At 47.4% G+C, this 24,242-nt stretch overlaps 1 protein-coding gene across 1 annotated transcript in view; it reads right to left on the reverse strand.

The window, feature by feature from the left end:
* Window positions 1-24,242, reverse strand: part of LOC146859069 (BICD family-like cargo adapter 1) — a 108,381-nt gene that overhangs the window by 30,117 nt on the left and 54,022 nt on the right. Inside the window, exons 2-3 of the mRNA XM_085649721.1 lie at window positions 21,824-22,039; window positions 803-919 (exon numbers count right to left, since the gene is read on the reverse strand). Of these exons, the coding sequence (XP_085505847.1) occupies window positions 803-919; window positions 21,824-22,039 (333 nt within the window). The remainder of the gene's footprint in view (window positions 1-802; window positions 920-21,823; window positions 22,040-24,242) is intronic.

Here is a 24,242-nt window from a genome sequence, read left to right on the forward strand (position 1 = left end):
TTGATTTTACAGTTTTCTTTCTCTTTGTATATTTGTCTCATTTTTTTATCGGTTCCTTTTCTGTTGTTCTGTCACTTTTCTTGCTACTTTCTCTCCTTTACTCTAGTTCTCCCCTTTTCCTTTCTATCTCCTTTCATGGGCTGAGGCCCGTCTTTGAGGTGTCGAACACTTCACCCCCCGCACATATCACTCCCACCTATGCTCCAGTATCATATTCAAAAGATCTCACGATCTCAAGGAAGTGGCGAAGTGGCCGAGTGTCAGGGCGAGGGGCGATCTTCTCATGGTGACATACTTCTCCTGGAAACACATGCATTTTACTACCTTCCAACCTAATTTTCTTCTGGCATTTGTAAGCGTGTAGAAAGCATTAGTAACGTAGACTGGGACAGCAGCACATCTTCCAAGTCATGTTTACATTTCTAGGTACAGGATTTAACTCCTCCCCTCAATCAGCCCAAACCACACCTACTCACAGAAAAATGTTATAACCAAACCTATGTGCATTACTAGGTACTTCTTTTCTACAGGGCGTAGCCATGTCCCACGCGGCCTTCCAAGGGACGCAAGCGGACTCTGCGGCGCGGAGTGCGTCGCCCTTGATTGGGCGCCCATTTAGTCAAAAGCCTGTGTGTATCTGAGCTATAGACGTCTAAAGGGACCCTCTTTTTGCAAGGGCGGCCTATCATTTGCGTTACTCCACTGGGCCTTCCCTGTGTGTGGCATAAGCTACAGGTCCCAACGCCATGCAGGCTTTCTGCACTGTGTGATGTTCTTCATGTGTTAGTGTCATGAATCTCACCTGGTCCTGCAAGGACAGTATCCGAGCTGCATCCCACTTCTCGGTCAGAGCCCGGTCCTGGCATTCAGCTCTCAGGTCAGAAACTTCTGCTGTAAGCGCTCTTTCAGCCTGCAGCGCCTGCAAACAAAAACCCACGCGATCAAAGCAATGCTCAGGAAAACGGCAGAGTGACTTATGTTTGGCCCTGCTAGTTTCTTCAAGGGCCTCAAATCAGAGCTGGTTAACAAATCAGGCAAACTGCAGATAGAAACACCTATTCAGCAGGTCACCCCATCCTCTGCAGCACCTACAAGCATCCAACACCAGTAATGCACACCACCAACTTAATCCACGTCACACTCACATGCTCACTCATGCTCATCAAGTCCAGTGAACCACTCTCCACACCAGAGATGCTGTGGACGCCATCACCACGCATGGTCTTTACCACGGAATGATGACGCACTCAAACCTCTTCACGTATGCTCAGTGTTTGCACCCTTGCTTGATACAATGTACAGCACAATGACCACCCAGGCAGGACCACCGTTAGTGTGCCAGGCCGACACAAAACGACTTAGCACTGAATCTTGTAAGGAACACCCTCAACCACCTCAGTTGAATTCCCCACCTGACTATTCCCCCTCCCCTCGCAGACGCTTGCCTTCCATTTCAACCAATGGACCATCAGGAGCAAACACATGCCTTGTTAGTGATGTCACATGCCTGGTCTCAAGCACAACCCTAAAGCCGACATAATGGCATGATCAACCTTGACTTCAACCTCCCAGGTAATCATACCACTAAGAACCTAAAGAAATTAAAAGAAAGCACATGGGTCCAGACTCTTCCACGTAGGATTACTTTTTGAGATTTGAAATTTTTATTGTATTGGCGACCCAGCCCCTTCTTACCAGTTTTCAGAGTGGGGGCTTGTAGTCTCAGTTCATCAGTGGTGACACTCATCACCCACTGGTTCACAAACCTCAGTGTACTGTGAATACAAAGGTTGGCAGCTGTAAGAGTATCCTGTAGTGAGCTGCTTGGATGAGATCCCAGACACACCTCCCATATCTTGGAGTTTGAGCGGGCAGTTCCAAAGCTGGCTCCTTTCCTCCTACTTGGCCAATTGCCCAGACAGTGAAAGGAATCTGGACTTATCTTCGTGCCAGGCTCTTGGTCGCCAACACAAAAATAAAGACAACTTTCCTCTGCCGTAATGAAGATCAATGTTTCCATCTCAAATGGTGGCAAATGATCAACCAAGAAGGACTGCTCTCTACTGCCCATCTGTAAAATTGGCCAGTTAGGAGGATGGGAAGCAGCGGTGGGTCCAGGCTGGAATCTGCAGTAGCTGTGATCGGAGCGAAAGCGTGGAAGGCTTCCCGTCGTTCCTATACGTGTACACAGAAACTGACGATAACATGCCTGGAACAAACCCGCAAAAGAAGTGCCAAAATATGCAGCCAGCTAGAGAATGAAGCAAACAAGCTATCTAAGTGAAGATGCCCGGCAGCAGGCTTGTACATGGTCACCTCATCTACAACGGCTATACTTATTCATTTAGGAGTTTTACAAAGCTCTACATAGGCGGTTCTTAACCGGTGGTCCGTGGACCCCTTGGGGTCTGCGAAGCCTACCCAGGGGGTCCGTGACTGCTTAGAAAATTAAATAATATTAACTGACGAACACAAAACGTAGAAGCAAAATGGCACAACTAAAAATGTAAAAACATTCTGTAAATGTGAAGGAATCTGAAATTAGAGGCTAAAAATTAAGTTAATATCCTCAGATTGATTCGTGGGAGCAGTGCAAGAGCATTAAACAGAATATAGTATGGGCGATAAGAGGCCTCAATTACATTTAGAGAAGCTTCAACATTCCAATTATAATAAAAAATATATATATTTGTTTTTGAATTAAATAAAATATTTATCATTTCCTCACACTCCTGGGACGTGCGTCCCTGTTCAAGATGCTAGCACTTTTTTTTTTTTTAAAACACTTTTTATTGGCATTTATAAAAACAGTACATACAATAGCACATCTGGTAATGCGATTGATATAGGCCTACAAACAGGAGCGCTCAATCGCGCCCTGTGTGGACTTCGGAGCGTGTGAGCCTAGGGTATGTGGGTCTCCACTCTGTCTATGAGCTGCAGACAGGCTTCTGGGGCCTGTGCCTAGGTATACCCAACTAGCTCACGTGGTGGTCGCCGCGCCCTGCAGGGGCCACTAGGTGTGCCTACTCCCCTTTGTATTTTACCGTAGAGGCTATGGGATTGCAGACACATGTTAACCATCAACAAACTGGGGATATGTGAACTGGGGGGGTGCACTATGTTGTGGATGATGAGCAGTAGTAATCTTGCGCCCGAGAGCTGTACCATTGCAGGGTATATTGTTGGGGTTTCGCGGGGGGGAGGGAGGCGGGAGCGCTGATCACTGCCCGTGTGGAGGCATAATGAAGGAACAGTCGCAGTTCACAATTATGACCCGCCGGACGCCTGGACCCCTTGTACGTCTCCCTGGGTGGGCTCATGGGCCATAGGGGCCCTTGGGGGACCAATCGTTCGTGGGCCCGCCACCATTATTGTTTCCTGCGCGAAGGAATGCATTAGCATGGCCCAGGGCATGGAAATCGGGTGTTTGCGACGTCCCTGGGCTTCCTCCGCTCTGAGTAATGCTTCCTCCGCCTTACCCCACTTTTTGACTGCGCCCACCCATGCCGCTAGAGGAGGCCCCTCCGGTGTCTTCCAGTGCATGGTGATGCACCGTTTGGCCAGGAGGAGCACCAGGGAAGCAAACCGCCTCTCCACCTTCTTATGCTTGTGCCGCCTATGGATACCCAGGGCGCTGGCTTCCCATGTGTATAAGTCCTGTAACCCCGTAACCGTGCGAAGGGCGGTGTGGATCGCGTGCCAATAACTGTGAAGTGTCGGACAATCCCAGAACATGTGTATGAAAGAGGCAGTGGGCTCCAGGCATCTGGGGCAAGCAAACGAGCTGTCAGGGAAATATTTCTGTAGTTTTTCGGGAGTGAGGTATGCCCTATGCAGGATGTGCAATTGTATATTCTTAAAGCGGTAATTGCGGGAAACCTTCTTGGTGTGCTCAAGGGCCCTGGCCCATTCCCTGTCATGTAGTGGTCTGCGGAAGTGTTCAAGATGCTAGCTCTACCACGCTTTTTATATGCATTGCAAAATGCCCCGACTTTTCCAGAGTCCTACTTTGCCCAGATCGACGGTGTTCTCCGGGGCCTCTTATGGGAAGACAGAGCCCCACGCATCTCGTTATCCAAGCTCACAATGGGTTGGTACGATGGGGGAATAGGGTTGCCAAATCTACGACTCTACTATCAGGCCTCCCAGTTATTCGCCATTAACTGCTGGGTGTTTGGCCGATAGGACGACCCTAACTTCCGAACTGATCGCTGGCTCATGGGGAAGGGTGGTTACAATAGGGCGCTGTACACAAGTCCCAGTAAACTGCAGCTAACTGGCCCCACCGCACGCACGGTGGAGACCTGGCATAAAGCTACACGTCAAATGGGGTGGTCCAATCGCATGACTAAGGCGACACCACTTTGGGAGCCTGAGAGTCTGGGTCGACTCAGTCAATGCCCCGGGTTCGATAAATGGGACACAATAGGGATTTCCACGGTGGGGGGATGTGTGGGTGGGGGGGGGGGGGGGAGGGGAGGATGGCATCCTTTGGTGATCTCCAGGCTAAATTCCAACTTGCGCCCTCGGAGGCATTTCGGTACCTCCAAATCAGGCACGCCATTTTGACAGCAATACCGAGTGGAACCCTTCTTCCCGATTCGTCCCCCTTGGAAGATAGGCTGCTCCTGGACCCCATGGACCGCAAGGCCATCTCATTCACATACAAAAAACGCATTAATAACCGCCCTGATCCAATGCGGAAGCTGAAAGGGGGGGTGGGAAACGGACCTGGGCATTTTGGAAGAGGAGGATTGGCGTGACGCATTGGCCCCCCCTAGGGAAGTAGCCATTCCTAAGCGGCTCCGGCTAGTCCAGTTGAAGATCCTCCATAGAGTCTACTTTGACGCTAAACTCCTGCACCGGCTGGGTAGGCGTCCGGACACAATCTGTCTGCGACATTGTAATCTAGCTGGCACCTTTTTTCACATCATATGGGAATGCCCACACATACAACACTACTGGGATGCAGTCACCCGTCAAATGTCGAGATTGTGCGATAAGTCGCTACAAAAGTCCCCCCGGCTCTGCCTGCTAAACATCTGGTCGGCAACTGACCTCTCCGTGGCCGAATAGGCATGGGTTGCAATGGGCTTTGCTATTGCAAAGCGCAACATTGCACAGAAGTGGGGGGTTGATGGGGCCCCGTTGGTACGAGATTGGGCAAAGGATATGGACGCGGCCATGATCGCTGAAAAAACGGTATACAAGGGTCGGGGCTGCCCTGGGAAGTGGGACCACCGGTGGGGGAAGTGGAACAGATACCGAGGTGGGATTTGTGTCTCCCCTACGATAGAGCTGTGGCGCGAGCTGCTGAGGAGGTTGGACCAGTTAGCTTCTGAGGCTGTGGCCTCACCCACTCCAGAGTAGAAATTTACCCTACATAATCTAATCAAGTCTTTGCTGTTTCTGTCCAGGCGTCCTCCCCTAGTAATGTGCCCCGGGGACAGTGGGCTAGAGGCCAGAAAGTCTGCAGAGTTTGACAATGTGTGGGGAAATATATGGAATGTAGAGCGCTGGTCATATTGTGTGGGAATTGAATTCAAAGTGATGATTCATGTAATGAGCCGACATTTTGTTTTTGATAATAAAAATTGTTTAATAAAAAAAAATATATATATTTATCATTTGTTTGATGGATGTTCATGTCTGTATTTTTTATGTATTTTTTTGCTGTCAAATCCTCAAAAATAGTGAAGCCCCAGATCCCCGGCTTCCAGTAATGACTCAGTGGGGGTCCCCGGATTCCAATAATGATGCATTGGGGGTCCCCGGTTTCAGTAATGGTTAGTTGGGGGACCATAGAAGTCAAAAGTTTAAGAACCACTGCTCTACATGTTACTCATCATTCCTAATCCTGACAAGCAGTAAGGGGAGTGCACATCCTTCATGTCATTGCAAAAGTATCAGGACACAAATATTGTGTCAAAAATATCATGTTGTCAAGCATATCGTGGGTTAGAAGATCGCAGGTAAGAATGTTATATTTGAAGTTTTAATATCGGTTTTTAATATAGTTCGGCATAATATATATATTTTTAAAGATTTTGTCATGCTTTATTACATTTTATGTTATTGGTTATTATAATTTTAATGTTAATTATATGCAATACGTTTTTAGTACAAAACAGTTTATTCTATTTTTGATTTGGTAATATATATATAGAAGGTATTTTATTTATTTTATTTGAATTTATTTATTGTCAGGTTGTTTGTGTTCGTAGGGAAGAGGGTGGGAACTTAAAAATATATATATTTTAGAACCGTCAATAAGTTTTTATTTTATAATTTAATTTGTTAATGTGATTATGAATTATGTAAATTTTTATTTATAAATTATTTAATAGACAATTAAAAAAAAATTGTGTTAATAATTGATTAGTTATATCATTGAGTATGTAAATTATTTAACTGTTTGAAATACATTTTCTGTTCATTAAATGTATTATAAGTTTAGCGTTCCTATACAATAATTGTATAGTTTTTAAAATTGTTATGCACTATGAATTTTTCCAATATTAGATTTATTTGTTTTTGTGGGTGTTGGGTTTTTAGGGTAGTAACTTGGGACGTGCTATTAATATGTTGATTTGTAATGTTTTTTATCAGTAGATATTTTAAAATATTTTATCATCTTAATTTTTAATGTAATCTTAATATATAAATCATATAATGTTATATATTTTAATATATTTGTTGAAATATATTTTATATTAATTTTTTACCTATATTTTGATTTTTTTTAACTTTAGGAATGGGAATAATAAATCAAACCTTTTCAAAATCCAACACTTTCTGTACTGTTTCTCTGGTTGGAGTAGGAATAGTAAATTTCATCTCACCCAAGTCCCTACTTTTGCTATTTTTTTTAATCTGAAATATTTGTATTTGTTTTATTTTTTTACACATGTTTTTATGAATTCTTTTAACTTTAAAGTAGCAAGAATATTTTCTAAAGGGGATTAAGAAAGAAACAACAGTGATCTGCGTTTGACACAGCTGTCCATTGGTAGATATGCGCCCGGTGGACACTTGGTAAATATCCATGATGAATTACTTTTGTAAATGATCTTAACACCTAAATCATAATATAGCACATTATATGCCACGCATGCTTATTGATCACGACTGTAGATGGTTCTCCTTTCCTTTCTTTTGAGATGCTGGTTAACTAATTGGTGTTACTGTGATCCTCTGTCACTGACGAAACTGCCACAAAGCATGTTGTCTGCTAGTAACACACTGGTCAGTGCACGCAAGCATGGTTTTAATCACGCACTCTGGGTTTGTATAAATAAAAAATATATATAATCCCGTTGGACACATTTTTAGACTGGTAGTCATGAGACCTAGTGAGTAGATAGTACAAACCTAAACAGAGGACCCACACACTACGCCTTAGGGAGCGGTGTGGAAACACACATTAGGTTGCCCTGCTGCTCGACTCTAGATGTGGCTAAAAGCTTCTATGCAAACATAGGACTGCGTCAATGCTGAGAAGCTCAGCTAGCTGGGAATGCTGTGCAACGGCAATAGGTGATTGCTTAAGTGGGGGGTCTCCTAACATTTTTTGCACTGCACCCATTACTGTATGGTGCCATAATACTGGCACACCCTATGAACCAGACTGAAAGTGGTCATATTCGGCCCAATTAAAGAAATTGAAGGGGTGAAAGTGATAGTGTCACATATGGGGTGCAGGAGTGAGCGGTTCATTGTTTCAGGTGAGTTTTCGAGTGGCTGGCACCACTTGTCTCTTTATTTTCTCACTCAGCTCCTTTTTGTGAGAACAATATCATTTGTGCCAATCCAGTTAAGTGGGAGTCACTACAGATTTTATTTGCCTATAACTTTGGCACGGTTTGATGACTCTAAATCAAATATGTCAAGCAGTTTGCAGGTTGCACCTAGTGCCGCCATTTGATGTTTTGTGAAGATCCAATGTAGAGAGGACAAAGTTAAAAGGGGGGTCAAAAACATTTTGGATTCACTAAGAACTTTGGAACTGTGAACGAATATGCATAACATTTGGCAGAAACTTGGAAAACGTAGCTTTCTTGTAGTATTTTTGTGCAGATACATCATGGGGAGGCTTGTTTAAAAAGGAGGGAAAATGTGTTAATTTGCTATTAAAATTGGCAGAGTGTGACAAACCTACAGAAAATTTGTCAGAAACCTTAAGTGATTTCTTTACTCTCGGTATGTCAAGCTTTGTGGAAATCTGGGGAGGGGAGTTAAGGGGGAAACATGTTCAATCGCCTATATATTGAACACTGATGAATTTGCATCAGTGTGGTGGAAAGTTACAGCCAATGCATATAATTAAGGTTTCTTGCAGATCCAATTACGGGGAGATTCAAACGGGGCGGGGTCAAACAGTGATGATTTTACTAATAACTTTTATGGCTTTGCACAACATTTGGCAGAGATTTTGCATTTATTTTCTCAATTTGATCCAGGTCCATCAAGGTGAGGGGGCAGCAGACTTCAAGAGCGAGGTCGTAGAAGTGTCCGTCTGTTAACAAATTTGGCACTATTCGATTGATCAGCACAACATTTGGCAGGTGTTTAGCAGAGTCAACTTTCGGATAATTATGCTACGTTTTAGGCAGATCCAGCATCTGCAGAACTTTTGGCAGCAACCAAAATATACTCAGTGCAAGGACAGCCTGGCCCTGGGACCAGCCCTCACTGAAAGGTGCTGGGCGCAGTGCCTGACTTGCGCCTGTACACACAGCCGGGCAGGCACACAGCAGGTGAATCATAAAACAACCCTATGAAATGCACTGAAAAATCAGAATTGAAGGCCAGTTATGTTGAGCGAACATAAAACCGAACAAGTCCTGAAATTCGCTAGTTGCAACAAACAATGCACTCTATACATAACCAATGCACACGCCATATACCCCTGTGCGATGGCATGTAAAAAAAGAAAGCATTGCCAATCAGCCGGACTATTCACAAAGCGTCTGAGTCTTAAGTCATTACCAGATGTGTGTCTTGTCAGAAGCAACAGCGTTAAGTCTAACCATGCTGCCGTCCTTCAATACCTTACTACCTCTTGCGTCAGAAGCAACCACTTTTAAAAGTCTACCACAAAACTAAGGGGAAGTGGCTTCAAAGTAAAAATCATTAAGCAAATATGCCATTTATGCTGGGTTATGATGAAATGTCAATATTGCAACTTTCAATAGCCATCTGTATCACCATAGCACACTTGTAACGACAAGCCAGTATAGCTAAGCACGAGCAGTCACTGGTAAACTCAAGTACTTTACAACTTATTCTTAGAAAACTGGTTTTTGACCGGCACACTACATGTGTGCACTGAATTACAGTTCCTCAGAATGACGTGGGCCCTGGGCTGAATTATGCGGATCCCCCTCGCTGTGCTGTGGTAGAAAGAAGCAAGATGTCAATGTCAGTTGAGTAAACCAATCAATAAATGTGATGACAAGTCTTTTCATTCTTATATGCGTATGTATTTTTACTATGGCTGTTTCTTGAAGCGGTCAAGATACTCACCAACCCTCAGTATCTCAAGTTCTTACTCGATGCCCCTCCCGAGTCGGCTGCGAAGGACTTTCACAGAGTTACAGTACTTCAGATGGTTCCCAGGCATCCAACTGCTTGACTTCAACAAGCGGTGGTCCCTAAAGCCCTTACTAGTTACGAGGTGTCCCTTTCATTGGTATCTTTCGACTTGCTTCCAATTAATTTTCCTGAACCTTGTGTTGTAAAATGTACCAATCAAACTCCTGTTCCACTCGGTAAGGCCAACCCCGAACCCTCCTCTTTCACTTTGGTGTGCTTGCTGTAGTCACTTGCTCCTTCAACTTGGATCTCAGCTTTTCGTTTCACCTCTTTTAGGATCCACCAGCCGCCACTGGTGCATGGGCGGCAGGCCCTTAATCTGAGAGCTCCTGACTGAGTCTGGAGTGTGGGGGGGGCCCCCTCCATTTTCTTTGCAGGGGGGCCCCCTCAAGTTTCGTTACGCCACTGCCTTTCCAATGAGATGGAAGTGCTTCACATGACCTTCACAGAGCTGGAGGGGCGTGGCTTCAACATATAAATGTGCATATAGAAAAAATGGCAAAGCAGTGTATGATAATGAGGCAATCTTACAGATTTCTATAAAGTGCTTGATTTTTATTAAAGTAAGTTATGACGCATTACTATATATAGGTACTAGCAGTCACTGGTACATCCAAGAGTTTTCAAATGTGTAACATTGTTGGACTATTTTTGTTTAGGTGTGTATATATATGTGCACACACAAAATGTAGTCTCTGAAAGTGAACTTATCCCACGGCCTGTGTGGGCTGTCTTTATATGCTACCCCTACACTGTTTCCTCTGGCGTGAGAGAGTGTAATTTGAGCAGCCCACTGGATAATAAAAAGGGTTGGCTAAAAGTCCCATAAAGTATGTATTTTTTTAAAAACATGTGGCTGCCAACACAGCGAAAGCCAGAACCAGACCTAAAAAAGGCCGTCTTCAAAGAATGAATCATGGCTGGGCATGAAGGATGGGGTGCATAGTGTGTTGCACACTAACTGGCGAATGTCAGCTCTTGGTCGGTTCTGAACTCTCCGAACCATTGCTGGGTTGTCCCCGTGGTATTTTCACTCCGCATATGAGCGCTCACTGTTTTTCTTGCAGCTGGATGGCGGATGCTCACAGTGACTGCACACTCCTAGCTTCTGGCCTGACATGCACATTTGTAGGCAGGAGTAAAGCTGCTGGGCGCCTGCACATTCAGGTTTGTCGAGATGCCTCTCCGCGTCAGGTGCTTCTACCTGCGGGGCAGGCGCGCAGGCTCCAGAGATGACACCTGCACGAGGAGGGACCTGGGCTGACGCGGGCAATGAATGAGTAATTACAGCGCCGTGGCCTCTGTGAGCAAAGAGGGTAACTCGAAACACCTCGAACAAATTGAAGGCTTTGTGTAGCCCTCATCAGGAGCCTCCAGGGAAGGAGTGGCGTCAGAACGGAAGGGCTGGGGCCGTGCCGGGGCTCTGACGGGTCGGTGTTTGTTGTCCAAGAGTCCGGTGTAGCCAATAACAAAATGGCACTGCCCGTGCAGTACACCTACCATTATCAGTGCAGTACAAACAGAAATGATTGTACTGCACACAATCACGTCCTAGGGACTGAGTGTGACTGCTTCAGACCTCACTCGGAGGCTGTGCGTGTTTCTGGTCTATATATGGAGAGGGTGAATGTTTCAGTCTGTGTAAATGCCTCAGACGTGGACACAACATGCATGAATGATTCAGGTCGAGATTGTAGGAGAGTGGGATCTGCTTCTTATAGCTACCCCCAATTTTGCTGATGTTTCCCTGTTTTTCGACTTTAGTCTGGCTGGGGCCCTGCTACCCAGGACCCCAGCCTACCTGCTTCCTCTCTAAATTGATTATCAGTACTTTACGTACACTCCAGATTAGATTCTGGGGTACCTTATAAGTCCCTAGTATATGGTATACTATGTCCCCAGGGCATAGGTCCCCAGAGGCCTACCAGGGGCTGCCCCCTGGGACGCCTTCCAAAATGACACCACAGGACTGCTACTGCAGCCTGGGTAAGGTGGTGCCTGCACCCCTTACCGAGATATAGGTTCACTATATCTCTCAATATCACTGCACATATAAACCTATCAGTCACCCCTATGGCAGGCCTTACTAATCCTGAAGGCAGGGTGCTGGGTTTTATGTTAGAGGGTGCCCATGCATGAGCAGAGCCCCTCTGCAGCCTTCAGAACCTTTATTCCGGGGTTGTTTGTGATGCAGCCAAACCATATACTCTTAAGTGCATTATAACCAAACGGTAAATGCTAACGTTGGAATGGCTGCACGGAAATATGTCGTGTTTGGTGTCAAACACCTTGGAATCATACCCCCACACCAGTAACTGGTGCGGGAGTATGATCCCACCCTTCTAGAGGGAGAGACATGACAGCACTGGTATACCTGGTACCAGCTAACAGAGCCCTGGCATCACAAAATGGATGCTGCCAGCCACAGACATGAGTCTGCCCTCCTGCTGCTGGACGAAACTCCAGCAGGGGAGGCCTGGACAATAGGTTTCCTGTCACAGGGAGGTGTCACCACCTCCCAGACAGGCTTTAGTGAATTGGGGCTGGGTGGGTGCACTCCAAGAGTGCTTTCAAGTTCAGCACTGGGGGCACATTTGGTGCATAGTCCAGTTCAAACCAGTTACAGGGGCTACCAGCCCCTGCTCTGAAGAATCTCGCTTGGAGTAAAGGAGTTACTCCCCTGCCTGGCAGGCACCAAAGACACATCTGTCCGGTTTGCATCTCCGAAGCTCCCGCTGGACTCCGAAGAATTTTGCAAAACAGAAGGTGGGTTTCCATGGTCTCTGAAGTCGATCTGTGCACTCAGCAAACCTGTATCCCTCGTGGAAGACCGTGCAACCCAAACCCCTGGACACTGCAACCATTTGCAGAAGCATCAGCTTTCCAACGACTCCTACAGCTGAGCTTTGGGTTACTTTTAGCCCTGACCCGAGCAGCATTTGCACCGAAGATTGCCCACCTACACTCCACAAGTGTTCCGTGAGCTGGCCCTATGTGTTTTCTCTTGAGGTCGCTTTGCGATCTCTGGTCCGTTGACTGGTGGACCCCTGTGAAGGTAACTTTAACTTTAATTTGGCTTACCTGGTTGCTCCAGACATGCCCTGACTCTCCATTGCTTGGGGAGTCCCCAGGACCTTGCTGGTCCGCACGAAGCATTTTTTCTCTTCCTGCGTGGGTTGCTGTTGCCAAGGCGTGTTGGGTCCAATCCAGGCACCGACACCGCAGCACTCGACATCCTTTGTGGGACAGCTCGAATCCAGCTCCTGGTTGTCGTCGACGCCTCCTGGTCCTGGTGGCTGCAGAGTCAAGCTTCACCTCTTCGCACCTGAAACACCAGACATCGGTGGGCATTCGTCTATTGTGCCCCTGGTCACTGGCAAGTGACCCAGACTCTGTCCCCTCCACTTTCAGGTTCTTCTGATCTTCGATCCAGGCTTGGATCACACCGGACACTTCTCTCCTTCACTTTGCAGCAGATCGTCATTGAAATCAATGATGATTCCCGACACCATTTGACACCTATGCACCTGGCTTCCCTGGGTGAGGTAAATCGAGTACTACGGTGCTCCCGTGGTTGCTGGCCCTAGAACTCCCTAAGTCTAAAGGGGTTTGCTCAAAGTCCTCTCCTAAGTGTCCTTAACTTCTAAAATTCCAACCGTGACTTTCCTATAGAATAGTACGGGGCTCACAGCTGTGTTCTCACACGGCACACGTCTCCCATGGGTCTCCTGTGTGACTACCTTGGGTGGTTCCTTGGGGTCCCAGCACTTCTACGTGCTCTAGGCACTGTGTCTAGTCAAGTCGTGGTTCTTATACCACTTTCTTAATATATGGTTTGGTCCGCCCCAAGGGCCCACTGTATATTGTGCTATTTAGAACTGTATTATTGTGTGCCTGGCTCTCTAATCTCATAAAGGGATAGGTAGAGAGTGTTTAGAAATAAATACATATATTTTATATATATACCTTGTGTGGTTCTACTTTCATTTAGTGATTCAGGAGTTTATAATCTGGTAAACCAAGCTGCTGTACACTCCTTCAAGACTTAGTCTGAAGGCTGCCCTCCATAGCTACCACTAGGATAGTTTTCAATAAAGGTTGTCTTTAAACCTATCATCAATAAGGGTTGTTTGGACTGGTGCAAGGTGCCCACTATAACTAGTGGACAGCATATGCCAGGCCAACTTCTCACAGAGATACAAAGGAAATACCTTAGACCTGAACTCAGCGGATGTAAATATCTCAGACCTAATTACAGGGGGTGCAAATGTCTCAGACGTGAACACCAAGTTTGAATGTCTCATACCCAAATACAGAGGGTGCAAATGTCTCAGACCCGGATAGAGTGTGTGTAAATATCTCAGGGTTGGACGTAGATGATGTGCTTGTCTCAGAACAGGATGATGAGTGTGTGACTGTCTCAGACCTACATACAGAGGGTGCAAATATTTCAGACCTAAATACTGAGGGTGCAAATGTCTAAGACCTAAATACAGGGTGTGCAAATGTCTCAGATGTGAACACCAAGTGTGAATGTCTCAGACTTGAATACAGCAGGTGTAAATGTCGCAGACCTAAATACAGAGGATGCAAATGTCTCAGACCCGGATAGAGAGAGTGTAAAAATCTCAGGGTTGGACATAGATGCTGTGAACAGGATAGTGAGTGTGTGACTGTCTCAGACCTACGTGCAAAGGGTGCAAACATCTCAGACCTAAATACAGATGTTGTAAATGTCTCAGACTGGTATATGGAGTGTCTGAATGTCTCAGACTTGTATACAGGAATGTTTTTAGGCCAGGATACATACAGATGGTTTAAATGTCCCAGACCGCAAAACAGAGGGTGTAAATGTCTTAGCCTTAGTCACACATTAGACCTAAATACAGAGGATGTAAAATGTTTCAGACCTGGATACAGGAGGGTTAGATGTCTCAGACGTGAATACATCGTAAACACAAAGTGTGACTGTCTCAGAGTAGGATGGAGAAAGTGGAAATGTTCGAGACCCTAAAAACAAATGTTATTGTTTCAGACTTGAATGAAGAGGTTGTAAATCCCCTAGGCCTGGTCACAGATTATATAAATGCCTAATCAGACCTTAATACAGATGATGTAAATGTTTCCGGCCTGGTTACAGACAGGATAGATGTCTCCGACGTGAATACATAGTGAATACAAAGTGTGTCTGTCTGAGGCTAGGAGAGAGAGGGAGGAGATGTTCGAGGCCTGAATACAAAATGATATTGTATCAGACTTGAATAAAAAGGGTGTAAATCTCCTAGACCTAAACAAACACTGTAAATGTCCCAGACCTGAATAAAAAGGGCGTAAATATCTTAGCCCTATACACAGAGGATGTTAATGTCTTAGATCCAGAGGGTGTGAATGCAATAGGTCTAGAGGCAGAGGCTGTGTCTCAAGCTTGGATACAGTGGGTGTGTTTGTCTGAAGCCTACAAACCGAGGGCCTGAATGTGTCAAACGTAAATGCAGAAAGTGTGAAGGTCTCAGCCCTAGATCCCGAGTGTGTGAATGTTTCAGACGTTAATACAGAGAATGTGAAAGTCTCAGCCCTAGATACCTAGGGGCTCATTAGTATGGCATAGGGCCGGGAAATGGGACCGCCCGCTAAGTATGCGGCGGTCCCGCATTAGGCATTAGGATGCCCTCGCCATACTGGCGGGCGCATCCCGCATTCCGGACATTGTGGGGGGCGGTGCTTTCAGAAGCACCCTCCACAATGTCAGAAATGCATGTTGTGCATTGGTGCCTGCCACCTTGTGCATGCAAATGCCGAGGGCCATGTGCACCCCCCACCCCACCCAACACCCTGAGGACCCGCAACGGGCCCCCAAATAAAAAAACGCATGCCTTTCCATGGCGGAGTCGCCGCCATGGAAAGGCACCTCTCTGCCTTTATAGTAATATGGATGGCGGTGCCTGCAAGGCACCGCCACCCTATTGCTGTGCTTTACCGCCCAGTAGGCAATCAGGCGGATTGCCTACTGGCGGACAACCGGCGGACGGTCTTCCCATCAGCCGTGGTCCCCCCCGCCATAGTAATATGGCGGGGGGAAATGGGTTGCGGGCGGTGACTTGTTGCGGGCAGATCGCCACCGCCATAAGGGCGGTGGCGATCCGCCCGCTATAGTAATCACCCCCCTAGTGTGTGAATGTTTCAGACTTTAATACAGAGAGTGTGAAAGTCTCAGGCCTAGATACAGACTGTGTGAATATCTCAACCAAGTTATAGGGTGACAAGGGCATGGCCTTGATACAGTGGGTGTTCTAGTGTGACAAGGGGGTGGGCTGGATACAGGGGGTGTTAATGCCCAAGTACGGGGTACAATGGGTGTAAATGTCTTAAACCTAGACGTACAGCACGTGACTTGGGCTCTCATGAACACTTTCTGCCTTTATTACCCAAATCTCTGCATTTTCTGCATGGCCTTTTCACAGTTTAAAAACGGCAAGCCAGGTCGGGGATTGCACCATTGTAGGAATCAGTCCAAGTCCTGTGGCATGCATATGTAAAGCGCCATGTGGGAGCAACAAGTTGCGCTTTACTTTGGGAACAATTTTTAGAGACTGTACATTTAATGCTAATAAAAAGAAAAGTATGCAGTTTAAAATTCAAGCATGTTTTATGTTTCTGGACCCACGAGGGTTTAATATGGACTCCAACTCCCAAGATTCATAGCAGGGATTCTAACTCCCATGATGCTTAGCAACCAGAGGTCCACCTGGGCAGGTTTTCAAATTAGAGGGGTTATTTCAGTTGGAGTGATTACGGAATGAACATGGCTTGGCATGCTGCCTCTGAGGAAGGAGATTTACTCTGAAACGCATCAGGCAAGGCATGCGATGATTATTTTATCTGTCTTTCTCTGAAGTTGTTCCTGCGCTTTTGAAAGACTTGTTGGGAGTGCATTCTACTAAAGGCAACTTGTGAAACTGTATAAAAAACAGCCAGCCAGGTCGGGGATTGCACCATTGTAGGAATCAGTACAAGTCCTGTGGCATGCAGATGTAAAGCGCCATGTGGGAGCAACAAGTTGCGCTTTACTTTGGGAACAATTTTTAGAGACTGTACATTTAATGCTAATAAAAAGAAAAGTATGCAGTTTAAAATTCAAGCATGTTTTATGTTTCCGGACCCACGAGGGTTTAATATGGACTCCAACTCCCAAGATTCATAGCAGGGATTCTAACTCCCATGATGCTTAGCAACCAGAGGCCCACCTGGGCAGGTTTTCAAATTAGAGGGGTTATTTCAGTTGGAGTGATTACGGAATGAACATGGCTTGGCATGCTGCCTCTGAGGAAGGAGATTTACTCTGAAACGCGTCAGGCAAGGCAGGCGATGTTTATTTTATCTGTCTTTCTCTGAAGTTGTTCTTGCACTTTTGAAAGACTTGTTGGGAGTGCATTCTACTAAAGGCAACTTGTGAAACTGTATATATATATATATATATATATATATATATATATATATATATATATATTCACTGAAAAAACCATAGGTTTCACACACGTTATAGTTAGGAATTAGCATTTAAAAAACCTTGCAAATTCACTGAAAAAACCATAGGTTTCACACATGTTATAGTTAGCGGAAATTTTACTGATAAAAAACCAATGAAATTGCCCCGTTATAGTTAGTGCTGGCAACTATAACTCACGCGACCGCAATCCTCTGCTGATGCTAATACTGTATTTAGACACTTATTTGCCCATGTCTTCTTCCATACATTTTTAGCTATACATATATTACAAATATTTTTTTTATAAAGACACATATGTCATCAGCAGAAGATTGCGGTCGCGTGAGTTATAGTTGCCAGCACTAACTATAACGGGGCAATTTCATTGGTTTTTTATCAGTAAAATTTCCGCTAACTATAACATGTGTGAAACCTATGTTTTTTTCAGTGAATTTGCAAGGTTTTTTAAATGCTAATTCCTAACTATAACGTGTGTGAAACCTATGGTTTTTTCAGTGAATTTGTACGGTTTTTTAAATGCTAAGTTACTTTACGCCATTCGAGGCGTGCGCGCCCACTTAACGCAGTGCGTTCCGTGCACGGTTTTTATCAACTTTAATAAGCCCTGTACATTTGGTGGCCTTCGGCCACCAAAAGCACAGGGGGTGGGGTCAATGTGGATAGTGTTTTTTTTATTTCGATTTTATAATTTCATGTTGCCAAAATATAGTTTTTTTACTGATGTAATAAGCACTGTACATTTGGTGGCCTACGGCCACCAAAAGCACAGGGGGTGGGGTAAGTGTGGATAGTGTTTTTTTTATTTCTATTTTTTACCGTACGCTTACGGTAAGCGTACGGTAAGCGTACTCGGCAAAATTGCCGAAAAAAAAATAAAACCGTTTTTGCTCTTGGGGGATGTTTGGGGACTCCCTCAACATGACTATGTGGGAGGGAGTTGTCAAAACAGCCCCGTAACATGTTTTTGGGCATCATGTTTGATAAATAACACTCAGTGCGAGAGACAAAATGGCGGACGCCGCTTCCTGGTTTCGGCCGATTCGAATGTTTACTAAGATCTAAGAGCCAATCAGAATCGCGCACGCCACCGTACGCGTACGGTAAGCGTACGGTAAGCGTACGGTAAGCGGGCTCAGATATATATATTGATTTAAAGGCTATTTTCTCAGAATCTACTGAACAGATTTACACCAAACCTACAAAAGGCACTTACTTGACCTACGGACTACCTCTCTGCCAAATTTCTAGTAATTCTGTTCAGCCGTTCGGGCTGTAGCTCGTTCTAAAGGTCCTATGGAAAAATGCATGGGAAAAACGCGTTTTGGGACCCCCCTTTTATCTCAGCCCCCGCTTGACGAATCCCCCCGAGACTTTCAGGGTAGGAGCGGAGCGTAGCGCCCCACCTATTTTGAGAAATTCGCGAGGATTCATCGACCGGCGCCAAAGTTATTCAAAATAGAATGTTGCGGATTTCCTATGGAAAAGGGGTCCTAACTATAACTACCTACTGGCGACCGCCAGTAGGTAATATGTATATATATATTTCTTTTCATGCGTGTTTCACTTTTCTCATGCCATTTTTCACATTTGGCAGATGGGATATATTAATGTATCTCCCTTTTATTCTGGGCATTTCATGATTATTGCTTGGTCGCAAACCTTGTGGATTTCTGGGTTAAACGCACATGGTTTCAGTATCACCAATCATAGGGTGATGTTTTAGGAAAAATGTGTACACTTAGGATAATTATTAGGTGACACATCGTGTATCTCATTTATTTCTGCACAGCCTTAATAAAGTTGCGGGACGATTTCCCATGTTAGCGACGAAACACGTGTCGGCTGTAGGAAGACCTGAAGAATAAAAGGGAAAAGAAAGAACCTATGTATCTGTGTTAAATTTGTGCCCACACATCGCACTTTGACATTTCTGTTATAACTGAATCGTGTGCTGGGGGCTTTTCTTCTATTGTCTGGAAGGCTCCTATTAAAGCGTCCTTGATTCATGGTCACCCGTAGCGCCATGAAGTGCCTGAGTGTGCACACCCTCTCGCAGCTAGTGTACGGTAAACGATGAGGCTGGAGTGGCCATGCAGGAGTCATACAAGGGGCTGGTTCATTAGACAGCATCTACTGCCACCTATTAAGTAACCACCGTCAGCGAAGGTCACTCTTTGGGTAGATGAAAGGAGGAGCAACTTAGGTACTCCAGGCCTCTTTATTTCCTGGTGAGAATGTAACACACAGCGGGTCCTAAAAGAAGAGAAGGCAGACCTTTGTTGGCAGGTCCAGCTCAGAGCAGAGCCCCGGGTGTCTGTCCCTCCCCTCCCTCTTGAGTGGGCTCTGCACCTCAGGCTCGGATTGGCTGCTCTAACCCTGATCACTCTCCTCTGCCTGGATCAGACTCAGGAAATCATTGCAGTTTCTCTGTCGCACCCCAGACCTGCTCCTTGGGCCATCATCTGCCCCATCTGCCTCGATGGAGCTCTGCGCCTCACCTATTGCAAATTACCGCCCATCCCCCACCCCCTCCCCGGGTCTGTTGCTCGGAGTCTCATTCTGCCCTGCATGCCCAGAGGGCTACGCTCCACCCTAATATCCCAGGCCCTCGCCTGCTGCGACCGTCCTGAGCTGCGAGTCCGCTCCTCGTCCCATTGGAGACCCCCCTCTGCCCTGCCCGCCCCCTTCTCGGCTGCTCCAGTTTCCCCTCAGCTCGTGCCTGCTCCTCCGGCTCTGGTCTTTACCCTGTGTCCTGGCTGCTGCTGCGGTGCCTCCGTCGGACACGGATGTCCTCAGCACCCCTAGCTGCTCACTTGTTGCTCATTCTCCTCAGGGTCGGGTTCTGCTCCTCAGAAGAGGGATTTGCTCCAAGAGGTCTAATGAGCTCCTTCGGCACTGAATGCCGCCGGCTCCTCCCCGTTTGCTCCGCTTCATCGGACCCTGGTTCTGCATCTCTAGCTGAGACGTCGCATCTTTGGGAGTTATGAGCCTCTCGTACCTGATTGCTCTCAGGTCCTCACCTGCTGTAGCTCCTCACATGCTGAGCCCTCAGCCCTGATCACCCTCAGCCCTTCACCTGTTGCTGTTTCCCTACAGAGCCATGCAGAGCCCTCAGCCCCGATCCCCCTCAGCCCGTCATCTTTTGCTGTTTCTCAACGGAGCCATGCTGAGCCCTTCACCCTAATCACCCTCAGCCCTTCACCTGTTGCTGTTTCTCTACAGAGCCATGCTGAGCCCTCAGCCCTGATTAACCTCAGCCCTTCACCTGTTGCTGTTTCTCTACAGAGCCATGCTGAGCCCTCAGCTCTGATCCCCCTCAGCCCTTCTCCTGTTGCTGTTTTTCAACAGAGCCATGCTGAGCCCTCAGCCCTGATCACCCTCAGCCCTTCACCTGTTGCTGTTTCCCTACAGAGCCATGCAGAGCCCTCAGCCCCGATCCCCCTCAGCCCGTCATCTTTTGCTGTTTCTCAACGGAGCCATGCTGAGCCCTTCACCCTAATCACCCTCAGCCCTTCACCTGTTGCTGTTTCTCTACAGAGCCATGCTGAGCCCTCAGCCCTGATTAACCTCAGCCCTTCACCTGTTGCTGTTTCTCTACAGAGCCATGCTGAGCCCTCAGCTCTGATCCCCCTCAGCCCTTCTCCTGTTGCTGTTTTTCAACAGAGCCATGCTGAGCCCTACGCCCTGATCACTCTCAGCCCTCTACCTGTTGCAGTTTCTCTACAGAGCCATACTGAGCCCTCAGCCCTGATCACCCTCAGCCCTTTCCCCTGTTGGTTTCTCTAAAGAGCCATGCTGAGCCCTCAGCCCTGATGACCCTCAGCTCTTCACCTGTTGCTGTTTCTCTACAGAGCCATGCGCCCTGATCACCCTCAACCCTCTACCTGTTGCAGTTTCTCTACAGAGCCATACTGAGCCCTCAGCCCTTCCCCTGTTGGTTTCTCTAAAGAGCCATGCTGAGCCCTCAGCCCTGATGACCCTCAGCTCTTCACCTGTTGCTGTTTCTCTACAGAGCCATGCGCCCTGATCACCCTCAACCCTCTACCTGTTGCAGTTTCTCTACAGAGCCATACTGAGCCCTCAGCCCTTCCCCTGTTGGTTTCTCTAAAGAGCCATGCTGAGCCCTCAGCCCTGATGACCCTCAGCTCTTCACCTGTTGCTGTTTCTCTACAGAGCCATGCTGAGCCCTACGCCCTGATCACTCTCAGCCCTCTACCTGTTGTAGTTTCTCTACCGAGCTATGCTGAGCCCCCAGCCCTGATCACCCTCAGCCCTTCACTTGTTGCTGTTTCTCAACTGAGCCATGCTGACCCTCAGCCCTGATCACCCTCAGCCTTTTACCTGTTGCAGTTTCTCTAAAGAGCCATGCTGAGCCCTTCATCCTGATCCCACTCAGCTCTTCACTTGTTGCTGTTTCTCTACAGAGCCATGCTGAGCCCTACGCCCTGATCACTCTCAGCCCTCTACCTGTTGCAGTTTCTCTACCGAGCCATGCTGAGCCCTCAGCCCTGATCACCCTCAGCCCTTCACTTGTTGCTGTTTCTCAACTGAGCCATGCTGAGCCCTCAGCCCTGATCACCCTCAGCCTTTTACCTGTTGCAGTTTCTCTAAAGAGCCATGCTGAGCCCTTCACCCTGATCCCACTCAGCTCTTCACCTGTTGCGGTTTCTCAACGGAGCCATGCTGAGTCCTCAGCCCTGATCCCCCTCAGCCCATCACCTGTTGCAGTTTCTCCATCAAGCTCTGGTTCTGATCCCCGAAGCTCTGTTTGAAGCGGTCTCTCTCTTTCTCAGCCTCCAGTAGGGCTTTCTGCAGCTTCTGGAGCTCGCCTTGTAGGACCTTCATGCTGGTCTCCAGCTCGCTGGCCCGGATTTCCCATTCCTTCTCGCGCCCCTCTGAGCGCTGCACCAGCCAGTACTGCTGCTGCTCTGTCTCCTGTAAGGAAAAAAACAGAGATCAGTGTTGGTTCCTCTACCTTGACTAGTGTGATTCGCACAGGGGAGTGTTCTATGGGGGAATCATAAGGTTTCCCAACAGGACAGTTCTAAAAGGCTTCCAGGGCTTGGCAACGCCTGCCATCATGGGCGCCACACTGTGGAGAAAGCACCCACCTGCGCTTTGGCCAGTCTGCCTTCAACTCCAATTTCAAAATCCTATTATTTTCCCTTTCTGCTTATCGTACCACCTTTATACTAAGGATACCCGAATATTTCTCTCCCTTTCACTACCTTAATCACCACAGCATATTCTCACTCAGGTTTATGGGTACCTCTGTGCCATCAGCTTTGAAAAGCTTTATATTCTCTTTCCCCTGATTCTTCATGAACAGAAATAATCCATATATCTTTGGCTCCTCCGGCATTATCGACCAAATCCGCTCATCCCCTGCCTCTCCGATACTCCTTCTTCTACTCCAACTGGCAGGAACCTCAGCGTGTTGTTCAAGTCCTACAGGCTCTAAACTTTACTGACCACATAGCTTTGCAGCTAGATCTCTGTTATCACACCTCCTCCTTATGCTGCTATGTTCATCATTCATTTGCTCATCATGAGCAGACTGAACTACCGCAGTATCCTACTGAGCTGGCTTCCACAGAACACTTTTCAGTAACAGCCACAGAGGCCATTCTCAGAGGCCACCCTCAGTGGAACCCTTGTCTACAGACCCTCGGGACCCCGACCACAGCTCAGCGACTCAATCGCCGACCTCATCAGCACGCACGCCCTCGCATCCACATACTACATCCACCTGGGTGATCTGAACTTCGACCTAGAGAACGCCAACGACAGCAACTCCTCAACCCTGATCGACAACCTCGCCAACCTCGGACTCAAACAGCTAGTCACGACACCCACCTACTCTGCCGGACACACGCTCGATCCCATCTTCTCCGCCAGCAACCACGTCACCTTCAGTCACACCACCGAACTCCACTGGACCGACCACCACTGAATCCACTTCTCCTTCATGAAACACACCGTGCACAACCAATCACAACGACTCCCACACCACAGCTGGAACAAAGTCACCGAATACCAGCTCCTCACCACCCTCGCCCGAGATCCTCCATCCGAACCCTCAGACACCAACGCAGCAGCCCACAACTTCAGACAATGGATTGACGACTGCGCCATCTGGTTCAACGCCGACCTCCAGAACTCCAAGCAGACCTGCCAAAGACTCGAGAAGCAGTGGCGCCAAGACCAGACACCAGACAACCATGCAGCCCTTGTGAACGCCAGACGCAAGCACCACCAACTCATCCGATCCGCCAAAAGAACCTCCTTCAGGAAACGTATCGACAACAACGCACACAACAAAGAGCTCTTCAACATCGTGAAAGAACTCGCCACCCCCATTTCCAATGACATCCCACCGTCACAAGAACTCTGCGACACTCTGGCCACCTTCTTCCACCTCAAGATCGCAGACATCCAGGACGGCTTCAACACCCAGACACCGATGACAGACACTGACCCCCCCGACCCAACGCCCACCAAACACACCAACCTCCTGCTCTCCTGGAACAACGTCAACGACGAAAATACCATCAAAATCATGAACACCACCCACTCCGGTTCACCTCCGACCCCTGCCTCCACCACATCTTCAACAAAGCAAGCTCCATCATCGCTCCTAAACTCCGAAAGATCATCAACAGCTCCTTTCAGTCCGCCACCTTCCCGGAGAGCTGGAAACACGCCGAGATCAACGCCCTACTTAAGAAGCCCAAGGCAGACCCAAAGGACCTCACGAACTTACGACCCATCTGCATGCTCCTGTCCCCGGCGAAAGTCATGGAGAAGACCGCCAACAGACAACTGGCCCACTTCCTTGAGGAGAACAACATCCTGGACTCCTCCCAATCCGGTTTCTGCAGCAATCACAGCACTGAAACCGCCCTCATCACCGCTACGGACGACATCAGGACCCTGCTGGACAATGGCGCAACCGCAGCCCTCATCCTCCTGGACCTCTCGGCCGCCTTCGACACCGTCTGCCATCACACAATGCACACGCACCTCCACAACGCAGGGATCCGTGACAAAACCGTGAACTGGGTCTCCTCCTTCCTCACGGGCAGAGCAGAACCCAGAGAGTCCGCCTCCCCCCATTCTGATCCGAAGCCACCACAAT

Source organism: Triturus cristatus, chromosome 3_2 (genome assembly GCF_964204655.1).
Source record: "Triturus cristatus chromosome 3_2, aTriCri1.1, whole genome shotgun sequence".
Lineage (NCBI taxonomy): Eukaryota > Metazoa > Chordata > Amphibia > Caudata > Salamandridae > Triturus > Triturus cristatus.